Consider the following 23,747-nt stretch of genomic DNA (forward strand, 5'->3'; position numbering starts at 1 on the left):
TCCACACAGTGTTACAAAAAAAAAAGTTTTGTTGTTTTTCTCTTTAGTATTTCAAAGTCGTTTCAGTCTGTGTTCAATACAGCAGCTTCTGCTCAGGCTGCCACTCTATAAGCTTTCCTCGCTCAGGAGGCCCCTGCTGACTAAACTTTGGATGACTTTCAAGTCCCCCCCACACACCATTGTTACGCCTCTGTCTTTCCTTCAGATGTCCTTTTCTCGCCACAATCAACTCGCATGCTCTCAACTCTGAGAGGAAAACAAGCATGCCACATCTACAGAAGAACCACAAACTGGGAAGTACTGTCAAAGGAACAATTTGCACAACACAAAAGCTTTTGTTGAAAGTCCTTTGAGTGGGAGACAGGTGGTCACTGTGGGAATAACTTGGCTTTCTCTTTGAAAAACTATAGGGACAGGAGTGTCGAGTACTGACTAGACACGGGAACAAGAGGATTTGTGTTAAAGCATTCAGCACATAACACAGCACATTCTGTTCCTCGTCATTATATCCTTGTCTTGTAAATTCTCACAAAGCACATAAAATATTCCTTGTCTTTATTTTTTCATTAGTTGCAGGTATGGCACAAAAAAATGGATGATAAATCCAAAGAAATACAGTGGAGGAAAAAAAAGTAAAAGAAGCCTGATCATATATAAATATAGAGCACAAAACAGAGAAGAGTGACAGGTCATCATTACAGGGTGTTGGCACAGAACAAGATAAATAACATCACTGAAACACAGCCTTCTCAACAACCTTGATATTACAGCATCAAATTTCATTATTTCCTGGGGTCTTTCCAAGAATGAATTTGGGGGTGGGGGGGTGGCTTTCAGTGCTGGCAAACGTCTTCATTTTGTCACCTGCATGCAGTCAGCTTCACCGATGGTAAATAACCAGAGCCTGCGAGTGCTTTGCTTCAGCTTGGTTTGTGATTTCTGATCAGAGCGGGTAAGGGGAGAGGAAAGCCATCGACAGGCAGCCCGATTCACTCCAACAAAGGGGAAAGTTGGTGCCAAAAGGTGGCAGCTTTCCCACTGGTAATGTTGACACACTGAGGAGCCGTGCCATCAAATAGTGACATCCCGTTTCTTTCCTGACAGAGTAAGATGAAATCTTTGAAATGTGTCTGCCTTGTCCAGTTATTTAGTGAGGCTGCTGTTGAGAAATCACTCATGACTGCCAAATCAGACAGCATGGAAGCAACAGCAGTAAGGTAGACGTTTTACTATAAAAAAAAAACACACAAAAAAACTGGGTAGTATGTTTCAAGTTTAAGGTGACGGACATTTAGCTCCTCTTTGAGTCCGTTGAACTAATATTTATCTGAATGCCAAAAACCTCTGCGTCTGCCAATTTTGCCAGTACTGGTTGAGCCTTACCGCAGTACCAACCCCCGTCATTGGCACCCATTCTCTTTGCTGAATCAGTACCAAGAAAGCAGGGTGGTGTGTATAGTGATAATTAGGGCTAACAGCTGCAATTATATCGTGCTAGTGCAACTGAATGATTTTTTTTTCTTTAGGGGAGCTAATAGCACAATGAATGGCACGATGTGACAAAGCCCTTCTTAGGTTGAACAGAAAATGAGAACATTTCCACTCAGAGAGAAATGTTGGCACTGTTCCTTTTAGAGACCCTCGAAGCACCAGGTGATAAGTGGTTAACTACAAGGTAAGATTAACAATTTTCTAGGTGTTTATAGCCACAATTTAGAAGGCAAAATTAAAAATTATACGTGAATGTCTAAAATATTTTAAAAAGAAACTTTGGGATCAAATGAGAGTTGGAAACAAATTTAGTTGCGTAACTGAACAGGACTCCATTCTTTAACCTAAGATCTTTTCCCACAAGTAGTATATTGCGAGGTATGCACTTTCTGGGAATTAAGGCAATACTTTGTTATAAATCACATTTTGTCACATAGCAACGAGTCATGGTTCTATTCACATGGATAAACTTTAATCAAATTTAGCAAAGAACTGAGAAATTGTTTTAACATATTGCCAGCAATTGTGTTCAATCTGTGGCCTGCACAATCTGTGACAGACCACAACCTTAAATGCTACAGTACCTCCATTTCAGTGGTATTAATGCTTACTGGGTACATTCATGCACAACTGCATTATTCATTCATGTATTCATCAATGCATAAATGATTTTCTTTGTAAGAACTCAAGATAGAACAGCATTGAAAACTTTGCTTTCTTAATACTGCGAGACACCACCCCAGCTGACATTAGGTCATTGACTTTCCAGTTAAATGAAAGACCAGTACAGATAATTTTTGTTACACAAGGCAAATCAAACGTGTCATCTAATCAGGGACGAAGGTGAAACTGCAGTCTACGAGAATAAACAGCATCTGTGTAAGATGCACTGCAGCCTGCTCTCCTCTCCCAACAACCAAATGTTTATTGCCTTTTCCATGCAATAAAAACTGACTTGTGATGCTTGTTTTTACTAGTGTTACAGAAGTTTTTTTAAAAAAAGAGGCAATTTCTAGTGTATGCTGTGACCAGCACGACATAATGCAATGCATTACAGCCGGCCCAAACACCTTATTTGTAACGAGCTGTATTTGTCATGACTGCAGGCTTTAGTACTTCAGCTCTGAGCCTCCAACTCTGAGGCTGTTTTCTAGTGGGTTTGATTGCCGCATACTGAAAGAAAAATATAATGCAATCCAAAAAAAAAAAAAAACACATAACACCCAAGCTTCAAAAAAGGACCTTGGAGTGAAAATATGTTTCAGTGAGAGGAACATGAAAAAGACTATTTAGAGAAAAGGTTAGTAAAGATAGAAAATTAACTGCACCTTTTTCATAAAAATGCACCAATGTAGGATTAAGGAGCTGCTGCTGCACACAGAGGGAGATGTATCGGGTTATACCTGTAATGTAGGATATAACTATTGAGCAGACAATAAATATAGCAAGCATCACTTCTGGCTTGTGGTATGCTTAAGGATTGTGTTATTTTTGATTTTTATTATATTGCAGTACCTACGGTATTCAAATTATTGCACACCATTCTACAGAAAAAAAAAGGTTTATGACAAAAGTCACTTAAAAACATATGGCACTAATACCGCAACTAATAAAACAGCTGGAACAAACAGCAAATGTCATGGGTCCGGGTACAGCGATAAATAACAAAACACTTGGCAGATGCAGTCACGTTAAGCTGCAGCACCTAAACTAATCTTGAAACAACTCATTTCCCCTTCTTCCTTTAAGACCACTTCACACCTTCTGCCAACGCAGATGCTTCTTATCATCAAAATAAAGTCAGTAAACACTCTACACTAAGAAAGTGTCACACAACACTGTTTACATATTCAAAACTGTTAATCCCCCCCCTCAATTGTACTTGGAGGACTTTTATCAAGAAAGAGAGCACAGCTGAGTGTGAGCTACTCACTGGACTCACGTCCCTCAAAGGGCAGCCACACGCACAAAGGGTGTGTGTGTCTGCACAGAAATGGAAATCAAAGGCACAGTGAGAGCTGCGAGAGCATGGAAATAAACAATGATCCTTTTGGCAGTATAATTTCCGCCACTATTAGCCAGCCTTTTCTCAACCCGAGTGAAATTTTTGAATTTGCATGAATGTACCCAATATGCATAAAAAAATGAAATATATTTATATATATAATGCACCATGAAACAAAAACAGAAATGAGGTCTGCCACTGGTAAATCTAATATACACAAAGATAAACAGGAGTTTTGCATACTTTTGGTTGTTATTTTAAAGCAATAATTTGACATTTTAGGAGAAAAACAAAAAAAACAAAAACATTTTTTTGACCAGAGGAGATTAAATTTTTTTTAATTTTTTCATTTACTATGAACAGAGCACCAGCCAGTTAGCAGAGCACAATGGCTGGACACAGGAGAAAAGAGGAAGCCTGGCTCTATCCAAAGATTACAAAACATGACTGCCAGCACTTCAGCTTGCTAATTACCTCATTAAATCTCTTTTGTTTAATGTTAAGTCTAAATACAACAGTTGGTGGTCTTACAGTGATGGGTTGGCCTATTTGGAAGCTGGCTGGGAGCTTTGACGGCCACTGACTTCCTGTTGTTGTTTTAAGATGATTTTTTAGCAATTAAGGAAACATGATACGCCATGATGAACTTCAGAGGTGCTGGTTGATTGCTTTAGATACCCGTGCACAGATCCAGCTTACCTGATTTCCCATATAAGGTCACACTCTGCAAGCCTGTTTCCCAAAATGCCAAATTGTTCCTTTAAACCTTTGAGTAATCTGTTAGTATATCATATTCTTCTCATTTGCTGAGCTCTTTTGTTCTAACTGTGAATCGACCAGGTACTCCAGGATGTAAAAGGAACAGTCACCAGCACATCTTGAACTCATATCCATACTTAATAACAGTGACGACTTGAACGGGGCACTTTGGCACTTGTCATTACCTACTATATCGCCGGTGGATATAGCAACTAGCTAATGGAGATTGTATCTGAGATTATATTATTTGGAAACTGTCAAAGTCTGTGTCAAAGTCAGACATACTTGATGTTCTTGATGTGTCCAAAACAACCTATAAAAGTCTGAAAGTTCTCATCATCAAAAGCACACAGAAAACATATGTTTTAGTAAGACAATACATCTAGTAAAGAACTCCCAAGAACTCCATTTACATTCAGTGTGATCCTAAACCTTGAAATGAAAATGTCTGAGATAAAAAAACCAAGAAGAAGAAGAAAACAAAGAAAACAGAAATGGATAGCAGATAATATCTGTGATCTCTGTAGTAACATCACACAGATTGTAACAATATTGTTAAGATGCCCTGAAATGCTCATCATTCTGCTCTGTTTTGATTAGCATATTTATCTTCTTTACATGTATCAGTTTCTTATCACACCTATTGTACACAGCTTGATGCTCACACATGTACACTACCCACTCTGACTAACCCAGGCTTCCACTGAAGAGGCTACATATAGTGAACCACAACACCAAAATGAACCTTTACCCAGTTTATTTGCTTTCTCCGCTGGGTTTCCTTTTTTGTTCTTTAATGCTGTGGTTGCACTTTAAATAAGAAGATACCGAGTTTTTAAAAAACCCCAAAACAAGTTCAATTTTTAGTTTTGTTACAGACAGCGGAAAAGCCTGAATTTGTGGGAGTAGGTCACATATGTGCGAGAGAAATATAAAATGGATTTTAATATGCTGAACTGTATGTTGTGCTTCCCGTACTCCAACATAAAACATATATCATAAACCTTTGAATAGAGCTTCTTTAACATTTACAAGTTATACATTTACCAAATTGGTTTGCTTCTTTTGCTTCCACCAGCTTTGATATTTCAGCAAATGCAAAGGGAGACAACAAGAAGTAAAAGGAAGTTAAGTCATCTTTAACGGAAAAAAATGAAAATAAATAAAATAAGAAACAAGACACAAGTCCTCAAAAACGTTTGTCATAACCAACAATGAACGGAATTTTTCATTTTCTTATTTTCTCTTTTTTACAATACATGTTGTTTTTTTTAAAAACCCCGCTGGTTAAGGTTATGGTCTCAGGTAGATCTTCCACAGTCAATCTTCACAGTTTGTGTAAAAGCAGAGAAACATTCTCGCTAGAGTAATAAAATATCATGACTATTATTATGGTCATTATTATCTTTTATTCTCGTATTGTTCCATAGAAATGGTGGAGGATAGGGGTGAGGCGTGTCACCCTAATGAAGCGCCTGCAGTCCCAAAGTTCCTACTCTCCTCCCTGTACAACGCAATGTTTTATTCAGCAGTTGTTCTTTTGTTTTGTTAAAAAAATGCTTGCCCACAGGGGAGGAGAACTGTGGGAATGGAGAGTGGGGTAGTCATTCGGTGAAGTGTCTTTATCCTCCTCTATGATCTTAAACTGTTTTCCTGCACAAGACAAAAAAAACCCCCAAAACACAAAAAACAGAACAAACAAATAAACAAAAAAAAGGATCCAGAGCCTCACTTTGACCGTTGCCACTCTTTTTTCTTTTTTTGTAATCCAAATTGTTTCCAAACCTGTGCTCAGGGTCTGCCAGCACGGCCTGGTTGGCTGCCCTCACATTAAACTGTGCATAGGCATAGGCTTAGGTGCATGCACACACACACACACAAAAACGCGCGCCCTTGCACACACGCTGATACTCGCGGGCGACTGCTCCGTCGGGAGTAAAATCCGGACGCGGCACAACCCCCGCTCTCGATCTTGAACGCGCCTTGCCCTCCCATCAGCACTTGTGGGGCAAAAGAAACAGTAGAAAATAGCCCATCAGAGGAAACATGAACAGAGACTTGTTCGATGTCGATTAACACCCAGGCTCACGATTCGGTTTGTAATCTGAAGGCACTTTGTTTCATGGCAGAAAGTAAAGTGGCTTCTGTTCCACAGGCAGACCGCTGACTGAATATTCGAGTGGGGCCTCGCTAATCGGACCTTCCTCTACTCTCTGCCTGTTTTTCCTCTCCCTCCTCTGCTCTGTCTCCTTCTCATTTTTAAGCTCGAACATCTCTCTGCCTTCCAGTCCACCTGTCTACACCTCTGCTGAGCCTTCTGCTCTTATTGTTCTGCCACCATACGGTCAGTTGGCCACTTGGACTCGTGAGCACAGTGTTAAAAGATACGTAGGCAGCTACAGGGGAGTAAGCAGACAGAACTAAATGTTGTCGGAGTCCTTGTTTTTCTACAGTACAGCACCGAGCAGATAAAGAAATGCCAAAGAATGACACGAGGCTGGGCTAAAGTGAAAAACAAGTGTCGGGGATTGGCATCTGGTGCAAGAAAATGGAGATAAAGATACACAGAGAAAGGTCTGATTGAATGTATTGATAAGCAGGGAAATGTTACTTCGTATTCAAAAAGTCAGCAGTGTCTGTATTTCCTTCCGTCGTCAAAGGAAGCTTTCCGGCGCCTCGTAAAATGGTTCTTGTGCTTTACAAACTGCCCTCCCTCGACGCTTGTGAACTCCTCCGCCGGTCCGGGCTCATTCGTCGCCGACCTGCCTTTGTGCTCGTAAAGACGTTCAGAGTTCTGCGCCGACAGGTGTTTTTCTGTAAAAGAGGTCTCTTTAAAAAAAATGTAGCGCATCTTCTTTATTTACTTTTTGTGTAACTTTTTAATCACTTATTTTTTCTCTCTCGCTCATTTAATAACTGCGGCCTTTCTGTAGTCTGCAGTCCGTGGGGGGACCCCGCTGCTTTCAGGATGCATGAATCTTTGGTGATTGGATGTTGAGGGTACAGCTCACAGACGGCGGCTCTGAATATTCGCCTCTGAGATGATGGAGAAATGGGTCACCTTTGACCTTCCAGGAGGGTCAGCACCAAGGTGACACATAGCAGCCATATATGGCAGGATGTGGACAGAGCCTTGGCGCTGAGATCTAAATGGGGGGGAAAAGAAATAAGCAAACATTCCAATACAAACATGGGAAGATAACTGGTGAAGGGAATACTCTATGATTTTATTACTCATGCTATTTAATACGAAACTATGGCTTTATCCATCTGTGGCATGCTGATTCACTTCAGAAATATGTTGAGTGTGATGAATACTAAAGCTTTTCCATTTAGCCAAATACAAGACTATGCATACAGAAATATTACTAACTCAGCAGTCAATTATTCATGAAAGAGCTATAACATCATGATTATCCCTGTGGCTTTCACTATCTTTTAATGAGCTTTTAACTAGTAAATAATGGGCTGTTACCAGCGAAGAGCTCCGCTGCTAAAAGCTAATGAGTTGCTCGGTAACCACAACAATTGGTCAGTTCAGCTTAAAGATCTGAAGATTCGGTGTGCAGACGTAAAAGTCAAATTAATGCTCTCATCTAACATCTGTGCACGAGGCTGCAGTGGTCAGCATTGTGTTTGTGTGATGTTTTTGTTCTGTTTCTGTTCTGGGCTTTAGGTTAAATGGTGATTTTAAATTCACTACATACAGCTGAGGTCAGAAGTTTAAATACAAGCACCATGGGGATGAATGTCATGGTAATTATGGGCTTTTAATGATTTCTTTAAAATGATTATACAGCATACATCTTTAATTGCTGAAAAACAAGAACTGGATACACAAGTTTTAAATTATTTTGAGTTTTCTCTACTCCACACAGGGTCTAAATTATATATACAGGCTCCAATACATATGTAGACCACCACTAATATTTGGACTAGCAAGTTGCACTCTGACAAGACACTTTTAGTAGACATCAACAACATTCCGGATATTTGAGGGTTCTTCTTGGCGGGATTGGCAAGATCCTTTTAAATTGTTTGGTTTTCTGGCACAGTCCTGGCTTTTAAGCATAATCTACATTCAGGAAGTTTAATGTTAGCCTGCTTTATCCATCCCAAAACCAATTTTGATATACGTTTGGGATCATTTGGAGGTAGTTTATTATTTTATCAACTTCGTACAGTTTCCACTTCATGGCAGGCTTGAGCATTGGTGGTTCCTGGGTTGTTCGTTAACATCCTAACCAATTTCCTATCATCTCAGAATCACACTTTGGGTCTTGTACTTATGTATAATTGTTTAAACTGATTATACGCAGTTGTTTGGAAAGGGCCCATTAAGCTTCTGAAATAGCCTTTCAAAAACCCCGACCTCAACACTAGTCAAAATTTGAGGACTATGCTTAAAAGCGAGGTCTGTGCCCACAAACCAATTAATTTAAATGAACTCTACTAATTATGCTAATATAGGTGGTCAAATATCCAAGCAGAATTATACCAAGCTTGTTGATGGCTACTAAAAGTGTTTGGTCGAGGTGCAACGTGGCAAGGGACAAGAAGCCCCAAATTAAAAGCCCCAAATTAAAATTACATTCATGTGTATGTGAACTTCCAACCACAAATGAAGATGACTGTGAGGGACTCAGTACTATCACAGGTGTATCCCGTGTCTTTCCTAAAGTAAGCTGGCTCCAGACGACCCTGCCCACAATAGCTGGATAAAATAGATGGATCTCCTGCTGTGCAAGAAAGCAAATATACGTTTTCTCCCATATGTTTTCCACTGTGCTACTAACCTCCTTGAACAAATCCTAAAACAGACACAATGAAGCATTTTTCTTTCTGAGCTGGAAAATCAGTCAGAAGTCATCTCTCATCATTCCTCACGAGATCTTTCTCAATTTTCCCCTCTCACATCACGCTGAATCATGTAAGATTCATTGCGTGAGATTGAATTGCATAATTCATAACATTACTCTGTCCTCAGCCCGGGCGACTACTCCTTTACTTCCAAAATGAATTAATGCTGTCGCTTTGAATCATAATGCACCCAAATGAAAAATAACCTATACAATAACAAACTCACAGCAACAAAAACAATGCATCTTGCAGACCGAGATCACTGTCTCTGATTGCCGTTAGATGGGCAGTTATTTTCCACCACGGACGTGAAAAATGAAAACAGATTATCTTGATTCATTTATGGCATGTTAAAGAGATGTCTAAGTCTGAGCGGCTTTTGGAAATAATTCCTCCAGAATAAATAACGTGAATTAAATCAAGGGAACTGTATTTGTCTGCCAACCAATAATGCTCTGTCAATTGCAGGCTATTTTCCGTGTCCTGTTTTCTGTTTTTTACCTTCTGTTTGTTCCAGCAGCGCAATTACAGTACTCCACTCAGCCAGCGCGGCTATCATTCATGTGATTACACACCCTGTTGCCATGGCAACCATGCTTTCCCCATGAGATGGTCGTTCAATGCTGCCAGCTGTCTAAGATTAGATCCTCTCTCATAAATCTGAACCTTGTCCGGTGAGGTAGAGAGAGAGTACCTGAGACTTAGATAAGAGGGACAGAGGAGAGGATGGAGGAGGCGGATGCGTGGTGCTACTCACTGGGCGGCGGGTCTCGACACTCCCCTTCCTCCAGCGTGATATCATCAATAGCAATGTCTCCTTCAATGCCCGGTCCCCGAATCCCTTGAAGTACGACCTACAGGGAGTAGCACAAGTCGTCATATTGAATCCTGAGAGACCAAAATACCAAAAAAAAAAAAAAAAAGAACAGGAGAAAAAGGGAAATTTGAACGGCAGTAAGATAAAGACTGAGTCAATGCACAGTGTAATTTAGCTAAATTACACCTGGGAAAAAAAACCTTAAAAAACACAACAGCAGGTGGCAAGTATTTGCTTATAATGCCACAAAATTTAAAACCAAGACTGTTGGAAGCTGCAACTAAAGTTACCTATTTTACAACTAAAGCTGTAAAAATGATGGAAGTTCTGCAGCTTTTCATCATCCACTCACAAAGTTCAGGCTTCCTGATGGAAAAGCACGTCATACCAGACAATTTGTGTGGATGCCGGCTACTTCTCACAGCTACATCAGTGTTTAGCCCCCAGGGAAGCCAATACCACACAAACACAGGCAAAGAAGAAAATAGAGGGCACCGAGGGAAACGCTACTGCATATTGAATGAAAGTTTTTTTAGGCTCACCTGGAAAGACGATGTTGGGTGGATGCTTACTTTGGCCTGCTTCCAGCGGTCACCTTGATTGCCACTTAGCGACCACACGAGACCTTCTGAAGCCGTTTGACCCTTTTGCTTTAGGAATGCATTTAGTGTTCCTGCATTGAGGAGAGAGACAGTTGGACGGTTGCCAAAATATTTTCTAATGGCTCAAAAGAAAGTATTCATATCTTGGAATTATGGCTTAATAATCATTATATGTTTTCATTTTATAGTGCTAACTCCTTTTGTCCTACATTTAAAGTACTTCCTCTATTATGCCCCAAATGGAAGCTCACTATTATTTAATTTAAGTAGGTCATTAGAAATTAAGGTAACTGGTCGATTGTAGCCACCTCTCAGCAGTGCATGAAATCCATGTGAGGGGACAATTAGGGTGTGCAAGTGGAGGCCGAATCACATATGTTTATGTTGGAGTAACAAATATATGTATGCTTTTGCAGAGACATTCAATAGGGTATACATTCTCCAAAGTTTAAAATTTTAGGTGCAGCAGGCAGAAAAGAGATGGAAAAAAAGAGAAAAATAGCAGAATTCCAAAAATAGAGAGTCGTCTTCCGAGAGCTCCCCTTCTCTAAGCCACAGTTACAGGTAAGTACATCTGCTTTAAATACCTTTTCAACTTTATATTGACTATTGAATTCTTCATTTTCACCAGGTGACAGTCCTTTGTTTGACATATTACCACACTTGGTTTTACCGTGCTATGCGGCCTTTTTTCAACCCAATATCACGGCAAAGCGTTGAATGGACACGGTGGACTGGCATGTCTATTACACGTTTTCCCAGGATACTGGGTTGCTTTTTGCTGCTCCTTATAGTGCTTTATAGTTCTAAAGTGATCTGATATGAAAAGATCCGTTACAAGGCAAAGACTGCTGTCACAGGCTTGATTTTGTAAAGTCTGACATGCTGTCAGGGGTTCAAGAGTATAGTTCCTTGTAAGATCATTTGAATTACAATATGCCGAAATAGGAACATTTGTCAGCACCAACCACTGTTGTACTTCATGTACAATTCCTTCAAAAAGTAATCAGACATCTTAACGTTTTTATTAATTTTAAAAAGAATAAAATATGCAGTCCACCTGTGATAAACTGATGTGATTGGACATAAAACAATCAAAGGCTCCCAGAAGTCACACTGCATGTCAGAACTAAAACCAAGACATGAGGTCCATGAAGTCTCTGTTGACCTCCATGACAAAGCTGACCATGTAGAGTTCAGCTTGGGTAGTTTTGCTGAACAGTCAGTTGGTTGTCCAGTCAAATTGCAAAGGGTCTTAATTGGGGATGTCCCCAGGAACTCAACTGCAACTAAGGGTCAAAAGATCAGTGAAGAGATGAGAGAACCAGCCAGTAGGACAACTAACTCAGAAGCAGTGCACAGAGAAGAAGGGAAGAAGTCTTGATTAAAAAGTAAATGACAGCATTTTTGGATACTGTCAAATGACATTTAAAAGCCTGAGAATAAAGATGAATTTTCTCATTGCACAATGCTACTGCAATACCATGGTTCACAGCAGCATCGTGCAATGACAAGGAAACTGGTCGGGGTCAAGGAAAGGATAAAAGCCAGATATCTTAATCAAAAGTCTTAAAAAATCTCACCAAAAAATGTCTCTTTTACAACAAAAAAAGCTGCAGCCCTTTTTTCTAAGTGGGTCTATATTATATACCACCTGACCATGTACATTAAAGAACTCCGTAGTAATCTGTTCCAGATTAATTCCAAATAAAATTGGGCTTCTGATCTAATATTCACCTGTGTATCCCGCATTTCAGATTTATGTATTCTTCTGAATACGAAGCAGAGCCAAGCAGTAGCAAAGGTTAAACTCAGGTTATATGAATTGATACATCTATTAAGTTAGTGTCTGCATGCAAAGATAAATTATTCTCTCGCTCATGATGGTCCAAATTAATTATCACTAAAGGGCAATGTGTGATGAGAATTTCTCGATAAATGGAAATACTTTCCCTCTAGAGGGCAGTTCTTCTGAATTTATCATTAGTTTTAAACTATTTCTGCCAAGTTCAGTTTTCTTTCAGCTCAGCTGGATTTCCACTAAAGCTACAGAAAATAATCCACTGAGTGTCACTGCCAGCTCGATATTACAAAACACAACATGACAGATCTATTTCAGCTGAATTCCTATATCAGTTAACAATAACACAGATATACTGGGTGTTATTGAGACAGAACAGACTATATACCAAGTCTGCATTAAAGACTACCCTCAGTGAGGTCTCTTGTCTGGCCCCAGGCTTTGATATAAAACTGTCAGATGATGACACTGAGTGCAACCACTTTTCCCTCCTTTACAAACATACCAATTGTGTGTGTGTGTGTGTGTTTGTGGTATTTTTAATTTTCCATGCTGGAACAGGGAGTGCGTGTATGAGAGAGAACATCATCTTTTTTGCAGTGGGCTAACAGTAGCAGCATCCAAAGACTCAAATCAGGTTAGCACTGACACCACAGCGAAGCTCAGTGCGAGCAGTGCTCTGAAGTCAAGTGAATTTCACAAATATGGGAAGCAGCAACTTTGCGTTGACTCAACCAGTGAGGCAACCTTTCATTTGATGCATCTTTGCTTCAGCTAGATGCCTCATTACTGGTAAGCCCCCACCCTGGATAGGTAAAAAAAAAAAAAAGAAGAGGGAAAGCTACGCTGTTCACACTCTCTCATCAGCACGGTATACACTCCCCCCCACGACAGCACAATCTCCAGTGAGAGATGAGCTCTTGTACAGAACATGACCCGCGGTTTCATCTCCTGTGGAAGTGTTTAGGATGTAGGAGGATTCTTGCTGAGCTAGCTGGCTTACATTTTCTTTGAACTCATAGCGATGTAGGTGGTTATGTCAGTGTCATCACATCCTGAGCAAAGGCATATGCTGTATATTCTTTGGAGTACTTTTTTTTTTTTTTAAAGGAATACCTTTGGCAGACACTTGTGAAATTTAAAAAGATCTGAGAAGAGAAAGATGTGAGTCTGGTGAACAGTGGAGAACAGCTCCTGGAAATTTTTCAATTATGCAGTGAGGATGGTAGAGAGGTGGATTGAGGTGCTCTACCACCCTCCTTGCTAATGAAAAGATGACTCAGTTGCTTCTCAGAAGGTCAGGCTTAACGCGCGCTTGGTTGGTGTGCTTTGCTCGAGACTTAATCCTATAAACAAATGCGACACGGGCTCCAAAGGCAAACTTTGATGTGCGCTTCAGTAATTAAGTGTGACCTTGTCTCAGGTATCCACCCGCTAGCTAACTATGGAGGAGTTTCTTTGAGCCTGTGCCACTGTTCACATCAGTGTGTAGGCATGACTCTTTATCGACTGATTCTGGCCTTCAGCGATACCGTGCCACAGCCTGACTGTGACTCACGTCAACGGCACCGTGCCAAACAGTACCGAAATCTTCAAATTTCAAGATGGAGCTTTGCCTCATCGGGTGGTTTTGTAAGCCACAGCTTTAAGTGCAAAAAAGAAAAAGAAGAAGAAGCTCTCAATTATTTAAAATGCCAAAATTCCCCCAGATAACAGAAAATACGAAATGCATATATTATTTGGGCAATTTGTCATAAGCATTTACTCCTCTGGGAAGAAAATATCACAAACCAACATTCCTGAGCTTGGGGCAAATGTTTCTCACGGACGGAGAGGCAGAATACCAAATGAAGCGCCGCTATGGAGGATCTGAGCTGGGTTTCAAGTCCTTGACATTTAGCCCATTCATCATAACACGCCACAGTCTGGGCATGGGCTTCACCACAGACGGGGAGGGCAGGAGAAGAGAGGGTCTGGCTGGCGATCAATTTGAGCAAATTGGAAATGTCACGGCCTACTCAACCTCAGCGGGGAGCCGGAGGAGCTCTCATCTCCCTGCTGAGTCGCCCTCCAACACCTCTACCCTTATATTCTCTCCACCTCCCTCGCCTCCTCCTCTCCAGATGTTTGGTCTGGCCCACCTGCCTAGACATTTCCACTCTAGCTCTCCCCTGAGGACACCCGGAAAGGAGGCTAAATTTCAGAGCATATGCAAGCCATGTTATCAACTCCAGTGTAATACTTAATGACTAACCTCTCTCAGCATGTTTTGCTTAATTAAAGATATTGTTCTCTATGTTTTAGAATTAGCATTTTACAGGCAGGGTGCTCATGTTTACGCTTTGTTAGTATCTGCATTTCCCATTTCTGCCTTTCGTCCTGTTATCTCGGCTACCTGTTGCTAATTTATTTTCATGTAAGTCCATTACAGAAATTCCAATTGTCAGCTCCAAACACAAGTTAATGGAAATAAGTTAATGGGATGGGTATGCTCCTTAGTCAAAGGTGGATTTGTGGATGTAGATAAAAACTTTAGACTATACAAATAAAATAAATTATTTAGTCAGTATGTATAAACTAACCATGAACTAAATCACTCATATAAAGTGTCTCACAATATAATGTAAATAAAAACAGAATGTAATGATTTGCAAATCTAATAAACCCACATCTTTAACAAATCAGATGTTTGAACTGAGAAAATGTAATATTTTAAGAAAAATAATAACTCATTTTGGCAGGCTTTCATTGAGAAAGACATTGCAGCATATGTTACTCTAAAACCAGTGTATATCTTTGGGCATGGTGGCTTTCCAGATGTGCAACTGGCATTTCCATAGTCCATAATGCACCCACATACCATCTGAGATACATGCTTTTGAACTGATAACAATCCCTTTCCTCTTCAGTCCAGAGCATGCGGTGTCCATGTTCTCCAAAAAGAATTTCAATTTGTCTGACCACAGTTTGGCCTTGGTCCATTTAAAAAGAGATTTAAAATTGTGTTTCTGGATCATGTCATCATTCGGCTTCTTCTTAACCTGCATTTGTAGACGGCAAGGTGAGCTGTGTTCACAGAAAATGATTTGTGGAAGTGTTCCTGAGCCCACACAGTGAGAGCCCAGAGATCATGGGCATCCAGTGTTGACTTTTAACTGTGTCACTTACACGCAAGTGAATCTTTTCATGATATGATTTACTGTATATGAGATATTTAAAATCTTTGCTATTTTATGTTGAGGAACATTATTCTGAAATTTCTGCCCCTCTTTACTTCTGAGAAACGATGTCTCTCTTTGATGCACTTTTTTTACACCCCTTTACATGTTGCTGATGCGTTGCGTTGCTACCTAAGCTAACTAGTTGCAAAATGTTGCTCAAGCTGTTTCTTTTCACTTTTCCAGCCTTTTGTTGACCCCATCCCAACTTTTTTACAATGTGTTGTTGCCATCAAATTCAAAATGGGCTATGTTTTTCATGAAACAGTAAAATGTCTCAGTTTAAACATTTTATATACTCTCTGAATGAACAAAATATGGATTTATGAGATCTGCATTTTTACATTTTACACAGCATTCCAATTATTTTGAATTTGGGTTCTTTGATATCCATTCGTGAGCTTGCAAAAATTGAACGAAACTATTCACAATGACATTTGTGTCTAACAGTAGTTAAACAAGGAGAGCTCATTGTAGATGTCAGCACTTGAATTTGAGTTCATTCAAGGAGACCACAAGCTGCCGGGGGAAAATGAGTACTCCCAGTCTGGTTGCGGGTGACTGCTGGAGATTGCTGGCAGTCGCTGTGAAATCAACTGCTAAAGCCCGAGGCATGCAGGGCTAAAGAGCAGTCAGTGTTGGATTTTGCAGACAAGTCAGTGTCCTCCATGCAAACCGGTAGCTGGTAACCACAGCTGTCTGCTAATGGCCACAAAAATCACAAGTAGGTTTTCAGTGCAGTTCTTTGTGACTGATTTTATCCAACGTTGGGGAATACACATTTTTTTCTTTGTGACCAGTGGTTACCAGGGGGATCAGTGACTGGTGTCTAGTCCTGTGTCACTGAGGCCTTGATAAAGTTTGCGTTTTATTACTACTTGCATACTTTACAAAGTCCTGCACTTAGGTCCCTATCTCAGAGTTTATAACAAAACAGACTTCAAAGGAAACAAAATAGAAGTTGGAGTAAGATATGTGACGCCGAAGAGGCAAGTCAGCTTATTAAAAGGTGAAAAAAGAAGCTGCAGAAGTTGGAGTGTGGAGACCATCAATGTCATTCTAGGATCCTGAATTAACTGAAGTCAAATGCTGACTATAAATGTCAAAAAGAGAGGGGAGGTGAGCTGCTGGCCTGTAGCAGTTTCACAGTTTGCTGGACGTCTCCTGAAATTCCTCTCTTGGTATTTTTGTCACTGATTGATTTTTCTTTCTATACTTTATCTATTGTTAAATATCCTTTTTTCTGTACTAAAATATATTTCAGTGAAATACTATTTTTAGCTGCCTATCTCTGCGGGTGATTTCCCTCTGGTTTGGTGTCACTAGAATTTCACTTAAATGGCCTAAAACCAAAACAAGAACACATAAATAATGAGTCAAAGACATCAGTTTTAGTTATCTCACATGAAGAACTTGTGTATTTGTGTGGTTAAAAAGTTTTATATTTGATATTGGATATGAATATTTTTAGAAGCACAAAGTACACCGACTGTTTCCTCTGAGATACTGTGCCTAAAATTCTGTCATGTTTTTCGTACATGTGCAATCATGTGAAAACATTTTTTTTCACAGGACTCCATGCAGTCTTGTGAGAAACTAAGAAGACCCTTACTGTTTTCCACAGGAATCGAGGCAGTACGAAGCAGAAAGATGCTTCTAGTCAAATGCATTTGATTAAATGAACATCAACCTTTTGGCAGTTTTCAGGCTTTTAGGTGAGTGTTAAAGTGTCACAATCTTCCCAGGAGTTGATATCCAAGCAAATTCACCACAAGGTCACACTGTGCAATGCTCAGACTCTACAGGCCTCATTTAGCATAATAAACGCTAAAGTTCATGACAATACAATTAGAAAAAGACTAAACAAGTACGGCTTGTTTGGAAGAGCTGCCAGGACAAAGCTTCTTCTTTCCCCAAAATAATATGGCTGCAGGCCTTAGATTCACAGATTAGCATCTACAAAACAAAACAACAACAAACAAACAAACAAAAAAGCCCTCAGAAGACTTTTGGAACGAAGTCCATTGGACAGACGAGACCAAAGTGGAGATATTTGACCTTACCGTCAATAGACTGACCCACGAATCACAATGAATTGAAGCAATGTTATAAAAAAAGAAGAGTGGGCTACAATTCTTTCACAACGATGTGAGAGACTGAAAACATCATAGAGAAAAGATTACTTCAAGTTATTGCTGTTAAAAGTGGTTCTACAAGCTACCGAGTCATAGAGATCTCTTAGTTTTTCACAGACTGCTCAGATGGCTTTGAAAACTCCCTTTTTCACATGACTGCAGATCATGCTGTCATTTAGATTCATTGTTTTTTATTCCTATTCCTTTATCGCTTCCAGCTCATATGCCAACATATGCCAATATGCCTGTTTCTCACTGACATGGCTCTGACTCCTAAACTGGACCAGTCTGGGCGCATAGACCATTTCCACATTCTCTCCACCGCGATGTTCTTTCCACAAAAATAAGAATTAAGTCATGCAATGAAAAGCAAAGCTGGTTCTGCATCAACACTAGTACTGGTGCTTTAAAAACGACACAAGATAATCCTGCACCCACATCCGCTGGTGACCTTTTTTGCCTTATAAAAGTGTGTAGTAGCTGATGATAGGGAGTTAGGTTGGGACAGAGAAACCCTAGAGGGCTTCAACAATGTGTAAACTGCTATTTTTGTGCTAGAGCAAAGCTCCTAAATGCACTGAGCGTACAAACAGCCAACATTCAAAGCAGGAGTGCTTGTGGTTGGCTGATTGGGTCTCTGGTGAAGAGAGTCAGATGTAAGCCACAGAGTGCTCCTTCAGTCGCTCCGCCATCTTCAAATGGGCCATGCAGGGTTGTTATCTACATTGTGAGATGAATGTGAGGGCTAACACCCAGAATCTGTGCGCACACCTTTTGAAGGAGTGTGTTGCAAAAAGGAGATATCTTTTACTTGAAACATCTGACAGCTACACTTAGAAATTTTTGGAAAGAAAGCGCAAAACTCCACACCAAACACACCACTGGGAGAAACTCTCAGGAAATGACTGCAATTCTGTTGCTTAGAGGAAAAAGTGCTGCTTTCTTTTTTCTTGGCCGTGACTACTGCGTTTCCTCTCTCACAAACAAGAAGTCGTTCACAAAAAGAAAGAAAAAACTCCACAGTGAAACACACATGTGCTGGACACCAAAACCAAGAACCTCATCATAATTAAAGCCAGCGGTATGTCCCACAGATGCTTGATGACGTACTCTTTTAGAAATAAAATTTCATGTGGTGTTGCCTTACTGACTGTACTTAGTTCCACGAGAATAAGAAAGCAACTCCTTTATACAGGAGAGAACTGCCAAAGCAAATTGAAATCCACTCAAAGTTGGTTTCGCTGTTTTATCAAGAAAAAACGGGGAGCAGTGATAGACTTTAAAAATTTTAAGAAATTAAGCAGTGGCTTTAAATGAAGGCAATCATTCTTACCTATGTGTTTCCCATACATGTGGTAGAAGAAGCCAAAGCAGTAGGCAGGTGGATTGGTGATACCGTAAGGGTTTTTAGGTGCTACGTTGAAAAATGGACTTATAAGCCGTGCTTGGTCTCCTTCCTTGCGTGGTCTTGACGTCTCGATGTACATGTAGAAACCTTGAATTGCATAAAAAGACACATGCGGACACCAGAGTTACGAGAAAAAAATAAAAGGGGCTCTACATTTTCATAAACTGTGGTCTGATCTTTCAGTGCCTTCTCATCCTCTCGTGTCAAATACTCCTGTTTTATCAGAAGAGACGGCTGTTCTTTGGATTAGGTCTTAAACCAATAGGTGTGGTAATAGAAAATGCCAAGACCTGATGGTCTAATTTAAAAAAGCAGAAAAGACTTATTAGAAGTGTGGCAGTGGCTTAAGTCACAGGTTTTGCAGCTGTTGCAGCTTTCTCATAATTTGATTTTTTTTTTAATTACTTGCTGATTGGTTTTGCCTTTACTCCCTTTCTACCTTTGCTTGGTTAATTTTAGCCATCAATCCTACCTGGGTTCATGAGATTAATGCAGCAGGTTTGAAAAAAACAAGCAAACAAACTTTAAATATGATTAAACGCATACAAAGATCCATATATGATATACTGGGAGTGAGATCTGTATGAGAGGAACATAATAGAGCGTCTAAATCAAAACTATTGACACAGTGTGATTAAACTAATAATACAGTTTTCATGACTTTACTAAACAAACTCGTCATTTATTGGCTGAGTGAATGCTGACCCCGGCCCAGCAGCCAGACCCTGAACTTCAACAGGTAACAAGCAGATGAGCAGTCAGGCTGCTTCTTCCATTTCAAGCTGTTTATATTTAGTATGTCTTATCTAATTATATTCATATATATTTCTCTGAATACTTATGTTGGCCCCATCAGCAACTTCACTGTCCCTGACTGGGAAATGTCACAAACAGCGGTTTCTCTTTGAATCACTGACAAATTATTTTATCACTGTAAATATTGCGGTAATGACACCGTCCATAATAAAGATAAGGGCCAGGGCCCACTAGCCGCAATAACCTGGCACAGATAGAGATGATAACAGTGAGGTTACATTTATGGTCCCTTGGTCTGACAGCGGTGGACAGCAGCAGTGATGCCTATAAGTCAGACAGCCCTCTGCGTGCGAGCCAAATTATCTGAAGCCAATCTCAGCCCAGCCACAGGCACAGGCAAGGTAGCTTGTGAGCCGCTCCACGACCCTCCAGCCAAAATCAAATGGAATATCTCCCTCAGTTGAATCTCATATTAGATAATTATGCACAAAAAAATGAATGGGGCTGCTAATGAAATGCTGGACATTTTGAAACCATTAGGTGATTAAAGCCAATGCATTATTTACTGCCTCAGCTGCTGCTGCTGGTACCGTAGCACCATAATAGGCACCTACTGTATATTTCACCATAGACAACTTCCATCAGAGGATTCATTAAAAATCCTCTAAAAGACTCTTGCATATCCAGTTTTCTTATTTATTTCTTGAATATGCAATACCTGTACATGCGGCTCTCGAGAGCGAATGCTAAACTTACTATGCAGAGTCTAATTTGGGTGCCATGGAAACAGCAACGAGACTCATTTAGAAGATTATGATCAAGGATACTCACTGTTAGTTTGTGCAGCATCAAATATTTGGTGACACAATGAGCACAGCTGAAATCATCTGCTTTGAATTGTCTCATCTTATTTCTTCGTTTTGAAAAGTGACACTTGATTTTGTTTGTTTGCAAATAAACATATGAAATAATCAAAATGCTATGTGTCGTGCACTGACCGATAATATGATAATCACATTGCTTCACCGTCCCCTGGGGGCATTTGTGGATTCATTCATTGTGGATGGAGCACATAAGAAACAACAGTGTCCATTTAAATGTGTGCATTCAACATGCTAATTTCTAATACAACAAGCAGGTAGACTTTTTTCAGAGGCTCGCTGACAGCTGGCAAGAATGATCACTAAGGCCTAGACCAGCTGTGGTTTTTACTCTTACCACAGATTTTTGCAATATCATTGCTCAGCCGTACATATAAATCACAAGATAAGAAATATTATGAAATTACCTTCTCACTGGTTAGTGAATGTTAAGGTTGGTCATGATTTGTGTTATACGCAATATGCAATAGATTTTTTTGCTACAGTGTCCACTGTAATTGTAGCCTATAACATTTATTCAGAGAAGAGAAACAATGTGAGGACTTGGCAAAGACACTCTTATCATACATGATAATGACCCCGATTGCATTACAGCAACGTGGCGATCAATACACATTGTAAGCTCATCTATGATATATCACCACATCTGTATGACTGAAGGTAAAAAAAAAATATGCTCCAAGTGGACCTAACCCCTCCCCAAAAACAAAACAAAAAACGTATGTATGTATTTACTAGGGTGTTAACTTACCACCATTTTTTCCCTATGAATTTTTTTTTCTTTTTCACAGCAACTTAGATCACTTCTGTTCAGATTGCTCCCTCTTGATATGGAGGAGTAATGACATAATCACTCTGCTAATTGAATTGGTGGGGACATAGGTTCACAGCGCCTGCATTTTATGTTTTAATAAAACTATCAATATTTCTTTCCACTGCATTGATATTATATCGCAAAAGGAAGCCAATACAATGCACCGCCTTATTGATATTTTGTCTGACCTCTAGGGAGGGCTAACGCACAGGCAGACTGTGCTAAACACCGGGCCATTAAAAATAGCAATGCGCTGTTTTACAGTTTATGTATTTGGGGCCTTTTAAAATGCACCAATTATTATTATATTTTCCTTGTGTTTTTCAGGAGATAACAAAGACTCCACTTGGCTTGGGCGATGTGTTAAAATTTTCCAACCTGCCACCGTGAGTGTAACAACTGGCAGTAAGGATTGTGTGCACGTGCGTAGATTTCCAGAGTTCTCCTGCTCCCAATGAACCATTTCCAGCAAATGCAATCATGGAAGAGTATTTTGAGAAAAAGAATACATAATCACCTAACTGGGATCATTTCGGTTTTGAACCAGACAAAATGGGCAATCTGAAGGACTCGGTGACCTGAGGGACTATGCAATCAGATGAAGGATACCTCTGCTTACATCCTCTGAATGAACAAACAGATGGGGGATAAAACATGCCATGATATGTTTGGGAAACTTAACTACACATACATTTTTGCTCCAATTCTTAAAGATGACTAATGGTTTGACCGTGCTTTTAACTCCAATTGATGGGTCATTCCAACTAAGACAGCTTCACTGACATTTAATCACTGACATATTTTGTCAAAGACAGAAATCATGGAATGTGCGTGACGTGGGCCAACTCAACCTGCCAGTTGCAATTACCACACGCCTTGAATATTTCTTTAGAGGTTAATTATTTATCAATTTCTCTCTCAAGGGCAGGCCATTAAATTAGCAAAGTAAGACAATGAGAAACATCTCCCCCATTAATAAAAAAAGAAGTGGACTCAGCCACTAGCTAAAATACATATGCAATACTTTTACTAGGGATAAGCAATGATTGGCTAGTCGCTGCTTGGACATGTCAAGGGTGGAAGTTTGAGCTCCTTACCTTGCCTGGAGCCACTGCGATCACCACTAGGGCCAGTGTTAGGCGTATACTTGGTGTCGCGGGTGGCTGCACTGTGTCGCGTCCAGTCAAAATCATCATTCTTGTCCTGGGTGAACATGCAGATGGGCTCCTCCTCAAAGCTGCAGTGGAACTCTCCTGGTGAATGACAGAGCACATCGTTTCAGAAGAGTGAGAAGTTACAGTACACTGCTATGTCTTGAGTAGCGTGACACCTACTGTATATTTATGACATTTCCTGCGGCATGTGTGCGCGTGTGCATGTGTCTCAGGGGATACATAGACCAACCCGAGTCCTAATTACATCATGCAATCTGGTGAAAAGAATTTCTACATGAAGATGTGACCTCTCACTGACTGTGAGGGAGGTGCCATTGAATGTGTTTTTCTTTTTTTCTTGACTACGACATGCAGTTCTGTTCGCGACTTAAACAGAGTCTATGAAGACAGAGTGCTCCACTGAAGAAACACCCAAAGGCGGTTTTGTGTGTGCGACTATCAGACAGCCCACTACCGAAGCATGATGGATGACATTCAATAAACGTAGCCACAGCACAGTAAATAATTTCAAACTTAATACAAATCTCCTGTTAAAACATAATTTTGTGAGGTTTGGCACAGATACAGTAGAAAACTTTTATCTGAATCAGGTGAGCCTCTTGTGATTGTGAACAATCCCCCACATCCCCCCTTTTTAACAGGTTTAAAAGAAAAATGGGGTGATTGTTGTCCAATGTTTCATATCCTCTAACCAGTGAGACTGTGTAATCATTTCTTTAAACCTGACACCGCCTTTTCTATCAGCTTCCATCTTCTCTGTAGTAGGTGTGCAGGTGAAGATATTAAGTCCCCCCACCCGTTACAGCAAGTTTAAAACAAGTGGAAGGAATGGAAGTGGGTGGAACGACGTTGTTATTGGTCACATGAAGGGAACGTCTAAGTGAATAGACTGTGATGATGAGTGCAAATCCCCATGCACTCAGTTTAATGAAGGGGTAGTGGCTGGATCAACTCTGTCAAAAAAAAGAGAGAAAAAAAAAAACAAACGATGCAAAAACACCTGACCAGAGGACTTGGCGGCGCTA

At 40.1% G+C, this 23,747-nt stretch overlaps 1 protein-coding gene across 6 annotated transcripts in view; it reads right to left on the minus strand.

Moving 5' to 3' along the window:
* Window positions 1–540: 540 nt before the first annotated feature.
* Window positions 541–23,747, minus strand: part of LOC100694667 (MAM domain-containing glycosylphosphatidylinositol anchor protein 2) — a 190,972-nt gene continuing 167,765 nt past the window's right edge. For all 6 annotated transcript variants that reach the window (XM_005449707.4, XM_025899033.1, XM_025899032.1 and 3 more), the window contains 5 exons: window positions 22,645–22,800; window positions 19,022–19,183; window positions 10,475–10,605; window positions 9,873–9,969; window positions 541–7,401 (listed from right to left, as the gene is read on the minus strand). In XM_005449707.4, the coding sequence (XP_005449764.1) occupies window positions 7,313–7,401; window positions 9,873–9,969; window positions 10,475–10,605; window positions 19,022–19,183; window positions 22,645–22,800 (635 nt within the window). In that variant the 3' untranslated portion in view covers window positions 541–7,312. The remainder of the gene's footprint in view (window positions 7,402–9,872; window positions 9,970–10,474; window positions 10,606–19,021; window positions 19,184–22,644; window positions 22,801–23,747) is intronic.

Source organism: Oreochromis niloticus, linkage group LG15 (assembly GCF_001858045.2).
Source record: "Oreochromis niloticus isolate F11D_XX linkage group LG15, O_niloticus_UMD_NMBU, whole genome shotgun sequence".
Taxonomy (NCBI): domain Eukaryota; kingdom Metazoa; phylum Chordata; class Actinopteri; order Cichliformes; family Cichlidae; genus Oreochromis; species Oreochromis niloticus.